The sequence below is a fragment of the Helianthus annuus genome, chromosome 11 (assembly GCF_002127325.2).
Source record: "Helianthus annuus cultivar XRQ/B chromosome 11, HanXRQr2.0-SUNRISE, whole genome shotgun sequence".
NCBI lineage: Eukaryota > Viridiplantae > Streptophyta > Magnoliopsida > Asterales > Asteraceae > Helianthus > Helianthus annuus.
Window position 1 is genome coordinate 118,113,050 of NC_035443.2, and position 8,979 is coordinate 118,122,028.

Genomic DNA, 8,979 nt, shown 5'->3' on the forward strand with positions numbered 1-8,979 from the left:
TATTGCAGAGGAAGATACGATGGGTGTAATTCGCTAATACGCTGGAGCATTCCCGACTGAGTCTCGACAACAATATCATGATGGTCTATAGCTTTATCTATGTCTCCGACAACCAAAGCAGCAACTTCAGATGTGGTGGGTAAGTTATATGTCCTGCCATCTTTTTCTCTTCTATAAATAAGTCGCAGACTAAGGTTGGCCTCTGGAGATTGGTTAAATGGTCTCTGACCATCCTATATGTCTTAACCAACATATATTTGTGAATCTAATAAAACCCTCAAATACTCTATCATTTCGACATCAAGTTCTTTATCAGTAGGCGATGAAGGTTTGGTTCTTTTACTGTTAAAAGAAAAAAAACAACAAAACAATAATATAACATAACTATAATAATATCTCGTTTTATAAAAACATATAGAATATGTTGAGAAAAAGTAACATTTCAGTTTACCTACAACCACTGATGAGTTTAGAATGAATAAACCAAACTACTGTTTGGTACTAAGTCAAACAGCTGATGGAAACCTTGTAAGCACTGCTAGTGATTAAAACATTGATGGTACTTAACAACTGATAGTGAACTACTGATGGTTAACTACTGCTGTTGTAGTAAGCAGTGGATAGAAAATCAGTGATTAAGGATTAAGTGTTAAGGAAGAGCAGTGGTTAACAACTGCTGATACCAGCCCAAAACTTATAGAATATGTTGAGAAAAAGTAACATTTCAGTTTACCTACAACCACTGATGAATTTAGAATGAATAAAGCAAACTACTGTTAAGTCAAACAGCTGATGGATAGAGAAGCAGTTGTTAACCACAGTAGTTCACTATCAGTTGTTAAGTACCATCAGTGTTTTAATCACTAGCAGTGCTTACAAGGTTTCCATCAGCTGTTTGACTTAACAGTAGTTTGCTTTACTCATTCTAAATTCATCAGTGGTTGTAGGTAAACTGAAATGTTACTTTTTCTCAACATATTCTATATGTTTTTATAAAACGAGATACTATTATAGTTATGTTATGTTAATGTTTTGTTGTTTTTTTTTCTTTTAACAGCAAAAGAACCGAACCTTCATCGCCTACTGATAAAGAACTTGATGTTGAAATGATAGAGTATTTGAGGGCTTTATTAGATTCACAAAATATGTTGATTAAGACATATAGGATGGTCAGAGACCTGAGGCCAACCTTAGTCTGAGACTTATTTATAGAAGAGAAAAAGATGACAGAACATATAACTTACCCACCACATCTGAAGTTGCTGCTTTGGTTGTCGGAGACATAGATAAAGCTATAGACCATCGTGATATTGTTGTCGAGACTCAGTCGGGAATGCTTCAGCGTATTAGTGAATTACACCCATCGTATCTTGCTCTGCAATATCCGTTACTTTTCCCATATGATGATAACGGTTATAGAGTTGATATTCCTCATAAAGATTTTTTTTGATATAGGATCCAAGATAGAACTTATGGATTTTCCTTAATTTTAAATGGGCGAAGGTTGTTACAACAGTTTTTGGTTGATGCGTACACAATGATTGAGAGCGAAAGACTAAAGTACATCCGGAGGCAACAAGCGAACCTTCACTCTGAAACATTTGAGAATCTTGAAAAGCATAAATCTAAAGTTAAGGAAGTTTTAACAGATACTGGAAAGCCTGTTATACTTCCTTCTCCATTTACTGGTGGTGCAAGATTCATGCACAAAATTACCTCGATGCAATGGCCTTATGTAAGTGGTATGGGTACCCTGATATTTCTTCATAACTATAACGTGTAATCTTAAGTGGCCAGAAGTAAAAAGATTTCTAAAAGATTCAACCATTAAAGCCGAAGACATGCCTGACATATTGTGTCGATTGTTTAAAATGAAGCTTGATTCCATACTCAAAGATTTGATGGATTCTAAATATTTTGGTGAGATTAACGCTGGTATGTTATTTCATTTTCACATCTTATCCTCTGATATATATTTTGTAATCAAGGTTATCAACTAGTAAATCTATTTATTTTTCCTTTTTATTTAGTTGTTTATACTGTAGAAATTCAAAAGCGTGGTCTTTCTCATGCACATATATGCTTATTCATGAAGGTCGGTTACAAACTTCCCACCATAGATCACATAGATCCATTTATTTCTGCCGAGATTCCCGATAAAAAAGAAGATCCTGAACTTTATTCTTTTAAATGTGGGAATGCTAATTTGAATTGTCCTTGCATGGTTGATAAAAGATGTTCAAAAAACTTTCCGAAGAAATTCACACCACATACAACTACTGATTCAAGTGGTTTCCCTGTATACAGAAGAAGAGATTCAGGTCATACAGTTATAAAATCTGGTGTTAGATTAGACAACAGAAGTGTTGTTCCTTATAACAAAAGGCTTTTGAAAAGATATCAAGCACACATTAATGTTGAATGGTGTAATCAAGCCGGTTCAGTGAAATATATGTTCAAGTACATTAACAAAGGCCCTAATTGGCTACTGCGGTTGTTTCTAGTGATACAAATCCAACCAATAAGGAAAAGCCAAAAGACGAGATCAAGGAGTATACTGATTGTAGATATATTTCAGCATGTGAGGCATCGTGGAGAATATTCTCTAATGAGGTTCATTGTAGATATCCTGTTGTTATGAGGCTTCCCTTCCATTTGTCGGGCCAACAGAATGTTGTGTATGGTGCGGATGACGATATTGATAATGTTTTAAGCAAGCCTTCTGTTGCTTCTTCAATATTTGTGCAATGGATGAAGTTGAACGAGACAAATGAAGATGCTAGAAAGCTGACTTATGTCGATTTTCCTTCCAAATTTGTTTGGATACTTAAAGATAGATGTTGGCAGGTACGTAAGATGTACCAGTGTGTTGGCCGGATACATTCTGTATCTCCTACATTGGGCGAACCTTATTTTTTGAGGATACTACTCAATAAAGTTAAAGGGCCTAGATCATTCGAGGAGATACGTACAGTTAACGGCCAATTATTCCCGACTTTTAAAGATGCTTGCTATGCGAGGGGACTCTTAGATGATGACAATGAATACGTTGAGGCCATTAAAGAAGCAAGTTTTGAAGGACATGCTGGGTATCTCCGAGTGTTATTTGCTACACTGCTTTTGTTAAGTACTCTTTCACGGTCAGAATTTGTTTTGGAAAACACGTGGAAATACTTAGCTGATGATATTGTTTATAGACGTAAAAACGAAAAAAATATTTCAGGTTCTGATCTATCTTTTATATTTCACATACTACATTTCGATTTTTTAATTAATAATGTTAATTTTTTAATTTGTTAGGTTTAGTGCTTCCTGAATATCAGATTAAGAACCTTACTTTGTTTAAAATTGAAAACTATTTAATTTCCAATGGTTCATCATTACGAAGGTTTCTCACTATGTCGTACCCTGGTGACAATTCCTTACGTGATGCTACTAATCGTCTGATCAATGAAGAGCTGTCACATGACGTAGATGAAGTACAAGCTGAGTTTAACAGGTTGCATCAATCTCTTACAGATGAACAACGAGCGGTTTTTGACGAAATAATGGAAGCAGTTGTAGGCCGTAAAGGAGGCCCTTTTTTGTCTATGGTTACGGTGGAACTGGAAAAACCTTCTTATGGAAGACTTTGGCTTCAGCTGTTCGATGTAGAAAGGGAATAGTTTTAAATGTGGCTTCAAGTGGTATTGCTTCGTTACTACTTTCCCGTGGAAGGACAACTCATTCTCGGTTCCATATCCCTATTAATGTCACAGAGGATTCAACGTGCAAAATTAACCCAAATAGTGATATTGCCAAATTATTAAAGGAAACCCAATTCATCATATGGGACGAAGCAACGACGGTACACAAACATGCCTTTGAAGCTTTAGATAGGACCATGACCGACGTATTTTCGGAAGGTAGGAGTATTCGTTCGGATATTCCTTTTGGAGGTAAAGTTATTGTATTTGGTGGTGACTTTAGACAAATCCTACCTGTTATTCCTAATGGTACTAGACAAGAAATTGTTAGTGCATCTTTAAGCTCTTCATATATATGGTTAAAATGCAAACTGTTACGGCTGACTAAAAACATGCGTCTAACTACTGGAGCTGAAAGTTCAAATATGAAGTCTATCAGAGAATTTGCAAAATGGCTTATTGATATTGGTGAAGGAAACGTTGGAGATGATAATGATGGTGAAGCAATTATAGAGATACCAGATGATCTACTAATCATCGATATTTGTGACCCGATACAAAGTTTAATTGATCTCGTATATGTTAGGACCGGTTTGACTCCGAAACGATTGCGTAATCGAACGTGTGACGTGCGGAATCCGTACACGAACGCGAGCTAACACACGAGACGTAATATAAACGTGATTCTATTAACGAATCTGAAAGTGTACAGCACCTGAATCACGTACAATGAACTTTCTCTCTCTAGCTTTCTCTCTCTAGCTCTAGAAACTTCCAAGTTGTGAAAATGACAAAAGCTCCAAAAGTTCTAAACTAGAAACCCTAGAGATCTATTTATAGGCCAAGGCTTTTAATGAGGAATCTCATTAATTACAGTTATGCCACCTTGCCTTTTTTACTAGCTATCACTAAAATATAACAATGTAACTCTCGTTTTCTTCGGTTTTCTGCTACGGACTAGATTGACGGAGGCGATAGACAGATAATGCACTAACAGTATATCCTTCAATTATCGAACAATTTAGGATTCTTGGATTTTTTTCGAAGCGAGCAATTCTAGCACCCAAAAATGAGGTAGTTCATGAAATTAACGATCGATTGTTTTCATTATTTCCTGGTGATGCGAAAGAGTATTTGAGTTCTGATAGTATATGTCAAACTGAACAAATGCTTGATTCTTTTCAAGAAAGCTTATACTCAACAGAAAATTTGAATGCTCTTAAGATTTCTAGCTTGCCTAATCACATATTAGTTTTTAAAGTTGGTGTTCCTGTGATGCTTCTTCGAAACATTGATCAACAGAAAGGGTTATGTAACGGTACAATGCTTCAAATTACTTTTCTTGGTAAACGAGTTATAGAAGCTGAAGTAATATCTGATGGTAACATTGGCACGAAGTTTTTATTCCAAGGATTAATATGATCCCGTCTGACAAAAAAAATACCTTTTCAATTTCAACGAAGACAATTTCCTTTATCAGTTTGTTTTGCCATGACAATTAACAAGAATCAAGGACAATCGTTATCAAAGGTTGGTCTTTATTTGAAAGATCCTGTCTTCACTCATGGTCAGTTGTACATTGCATTATCAAGGGTCAAGACCAGAGAAGGTGTTAAAATACTAATATTCGATTCTGATGGAAAACCAACAAATAAGAATTCTAATGTCGTTTACAAAGAAGTTTTTACTAGCTTGTAATCATTGTTTTTTCGGAGTTTTAACTTCCACCATTCTAAGTATAGTTGTATATATATTTTCTTAATTACTATTTGGTTTAAAATTTCTTTGGTTTAAACTTTATAAACTCTATTGTGTTTTGCATGTCAGAACCATGTGTGATAAATTTATTTGTAAGTAATTTACAACGCATACAATTCTGAAGATCCCCAAGTTCACTGTCAATATGGAAGAAAATGATACATGAAGACTGTTTGGAATAGATCGATAATCGAGGTGTATATATAATAAAACTAAGTTTTCACCCGGGATTGCTTCCCGAGCTCAAGAAACTTACTTATGTTAAAACTAATTATGATTAATACATGATTAAAAGCATACAAAAAATATGACATATTAATAGCTTTGCTATAAGAAAAATTATTTTTCTTTGTTAATGTGAATACCAAATGAATTCAACTAATCATCTACTTTAGTCTTGTATCTCAATGTAAATGTAAATAACAAATTCAATAAGGGGTGTATGTGTAAATATTTTTCATCACTTGAAAATATGGGGAAACGAAAACACAACCGTCATTATACCTTTAGCATCATTACACATCAAACATCTATCATCTCTTCTTTCAAAAATCTCTTCCTCACTATCATTTTCTAGGGTTTCAAGTTTCATATTTTCCGACTTCTACACTTCAATCACCGGAGGTTTTACCGTTTTTTCTTGAACAACTGGTATGTACATTCAAATTGTAATGAACTTTGTAGTGTTTAACCGATCTTAATTCAAATCCTATCTTGCTACAAATACGATTTTAAACGTTTATTGCTATACATTGAAGAAGGGTTTAGTTAGGTGTTTGAATCATTCGTTGAGAACATGTTAAAATACTCATTATTTGCGGAAATTTTAACACATACTATGTTTCTATGATTAATTTCAGTAGATACTCTGTTAAACAATCATTATTGAAAGCAGTTATGGAAGTTGTAATTAAATGTTGATCAACGATTTGTTTGTATTTTTCAACACTTTGGTGTTTTGTTGTTTGGAATTTGTTTGTGCATGTTTTTATAATCATCAAGAATTATATCTTTGTTTTCTACCTTTCTAATAACTGATTACTGATTTAGATATTAAAACAAGTTAATGACATTGTGTGATACTGAGTTTTTAGTTTAGTTAATATACTTTTTTCTAACAGTTATAGCGTGTAATACAAAAAGTTCATGTTCATTTTCGAAGCCAACTTTTTAATTTCAATCTTTTAACATCTTTACTGATTAAGGTTTTATCATGTATTCTACATTTGTGAAGTTTCTTGATAACCCAGAATCATTGAAAATCGTATGACATGTTTTTATATACATAATTTATTTTTATTGAAATATATATTTAACAGTTGTTATGGTTTATATTTTCTTACACTACATAAAAATTATATACAGGATGTACATTTAGCCTTTGCTAATCAAAAATGGGAGACTGTTGGGAAAAATATAAGTTGCGAATCTATCATGAGTGTGGTAAAAAATGGGTTGTGATGGTCAGAACACAAAATTCAACGCCAGTAATAATTGATGGTTGGGACAGTGTTGTTAAAGATCTTAATCTGCCGAGGGATACTTTGTTGGTTTTCAGACCATTAGGAGATTTTGGGCTTAAACTTTCATATTTTGTGGATGGCATTTTTGATGAATCTTATTTCACGTTCAATCGTTATGCAAGATTTGGTTTTACGGTATGACTATTGATCTTAACTTCAATTCTTTTGCACCTTAAATGTGTCAACACTTATTCTCATAAGTTACATACTTCACGTATAGTATTCATTATTTTTAATTTTATGCAGGTAATCGAAGATTGTTTCATTAAACAATTTTACGTAAACAACCCACCTAGTGGCAAATATCAAATCTGTTATAAGGGTTCTTATTGGAATGCTGAGGCGTCTAAGTTTGATACCAACTTTGTATTTGCTAAATGATGGCCGAAAATGTGCAACAATGTTGGGATACTGGAGGATGATTTGCTTATCTTTAGGAGAATTGATAATGTTGTTTTTGAGTTATTAGTTTATCGAAACGAGACTGAGATTTGGTTGTCGAAGAAACATGAATCTGACGATGATAGTGTACTTGAGATATCCAAGGCTGATTATTTTGAGAATGTATTCAAGGTACGTATGTATTTAGCATTAGCAGTAAAGGATTTATTAATTTTAGCATTTTATTAATTATTCCATTAATTTTGACAAGGACATCTATCATGATGTTAAAGTTACGTCTTTAGGTGAAGGAAAAACCGTTACTCAGGTAGTTACTAAATTATTAAAATTATTTATTTTTAATTTAACACATATAAGAATTTAATGTTTTTACAACTATTAGTAATGTTGTTTACTGATGTTATATTTATCCAATAATGTAATATTTAGAAGAAGTTACCAACCAATGCACTACCAAAGGCTGTTAACTCACGTAAACCAGTCAAGTTTGATGCTGAATGCACGCCGAAGAAACACATGTCTTCACGATTGAACAAAACACAAGATGTAAGTTTATCATCTTAAAGATTGTTAAATTACTATGGTTATTAAAGTTACTCTATGACAACAGGTTAAGAACAAAGGTAAAGTTACTTCTGATAGAAAGGAGACGGTCAAGAATACGACTAAGGGAAATGTCGCCTTACCTATCGACACAATTGATCATACTGGATGTTCTTCATCTGCTTATAAGGTTAAGGTATCTATACTCGCCACTTAATTAGTAAATGTTATATCAAATGTTTTTTTTTTTGCGCATATATTCAACATTCCTTTAATTCACATGTATATGTTTACTTTTTCATCAAGGGGAAGAGAGCCGACGATGTTCACAAAAAGCGTAACCGTAGAAATAAGAGTACAAAGACTGTAAAAAAAATATTCTGGACATCTTCTCGACCCTAAGTTCTTTCACTTTGTTCACAAAGGAGACTAAAGGCTGGTATACCATTTTTTATAACAAACTAATGATTTATGTTTATTTGTCTGACTTTGATTTTTTTCCACATAATACATGTAGCGTCTTCCTGCTGAAGTTGCCAGACGGGCAGGTCTTTCTGTTGATCTTCATCCCTTGAAAGTTCAAAATATGGTTGGAGTTGTGTATGTTTATGATGTGAAGACAGAGTTAAATGAATGCAAGCCACGTTACGCGTTGGATGGTTGGCGGAAGTTCATGACTGAGAATAACTTGAGGTTTGGTGATATGTTGCACTTCACATACGTGTCTTCGCAGCAAAAAATCGTACAAAATGACGTTACTTCAGTTTAACAACAACCTTTAAGTATGTTCTGATATCAGATATTATAACTTTGAATTTTTTTATGGTCATGTTGCATGGTTTTTTTTTTTTTGAACTTATTAACTTGATGTTTTGTTGATGTGTATGGCTAACATGATAAAACAATGTTATTAGCAGTTTGTGTTTTATATATAGATGATATCATGCTTCTTTTTGCTAATAGTAACTGCAATTAGTAGAAACTTGGTTTATTAATCGCAAATGTGACATTCTTCTGCATTTATGGGTTTATGAATTCAGAATAATGGATGGATGTATTTGACTGTA

At 33.5% G+C, this 8,979-nt stretch overlaps 2 protein-coding genes across 2 annotated transcripts; both read left to right on the forward strand.

The window, feature by feature from the left end:
* The first annotated feature begins 1,537 nt into the window (after nucleotides 1-1,537).
* Nucleotides 1,538-3,665, forward strand: LOC110887877. Its single transcript, XM_022135441.1, has 5 exons — nucleotides 1,538-1,735; nucleotides 1,791-1,935; nucleotides 2,046-2,460; nucleotides 2,505-3,199; nucleotides 3,301-3,665. Exons 1-5 carry the CDS (start codon nucleotides 1,538-1,540, stop codon nucleotides 3,663-3,665), a joined length of 1,818 nt encoding a protein of 605 aa, XP_021991133.1.
* A 218-nt stretch (nucleotides 3,666-3,883) lies between these two features.
* LOC110887876 (ATP-dependent DNA helicase PIF1-like) lies at nucleotides 3,884-7,348 on the forward strand. The gene is made up of 5 exons (XM_022135440.1): nucleotides 3,884-4,261; nucleotides 4,734-5,067; nucleotides 5,167-5,380; nucleotides 6,913-7,102; nucleotides 7,214-7,348. Exons 1-5 carry the CDS (start codon nucleotides 3,884-3,886, stop codon nucleotides 7,346-7,348), a joined length of 1,251 nt encoding a protein of 416 aa, XP_021991132.1.
* Nucleotides 7,349-8,979: the final 1,631 nt, after the last annotated feature.

Coding starts and splice junctions, on each gene's coding strand:
- LOC110887877 (XM_022135441.1), top strand. CDS start 1,538: ATGATTGAGAGCGAAAGACTAAAGTACATCCGGAGGCAACAAGCGAAC. Junction 1,736..1,790: donor CCTCGATGCAATGGCCTTAT/GTAAGTGGTATG, acceptor TGTAATCTTAAG/TGGCCAGAAGTAAAAAGATT. Junction 2,461..2,504: donor TCAGTGAAATATATGTTCAA/GTACATTAACAA, acceptor GGTTGTTTCTAG/TGATACAAATCCAACCAATA.
- LOC110887876 (XM_022135440.1), top strand. CDS start 3,884: ATGACCGACGTATTTTCGGAAGGTAGGAGTATTCGTTCGGATATTCCT. Junction 4,262..4,733: donor TACAAAGTTTAATTGATCTC/GTATATGTTAGG, acceptor TTTTTTTCGAAG/CGAGCAATTCTAGCACCCAA. Junction 5,068..5,166: donor AGCTGAAGTAATATCTGATG/GTAACATTGGCA, acceptor TTCCTTTATCAG/TTTGTTTTGCCATGACAATT.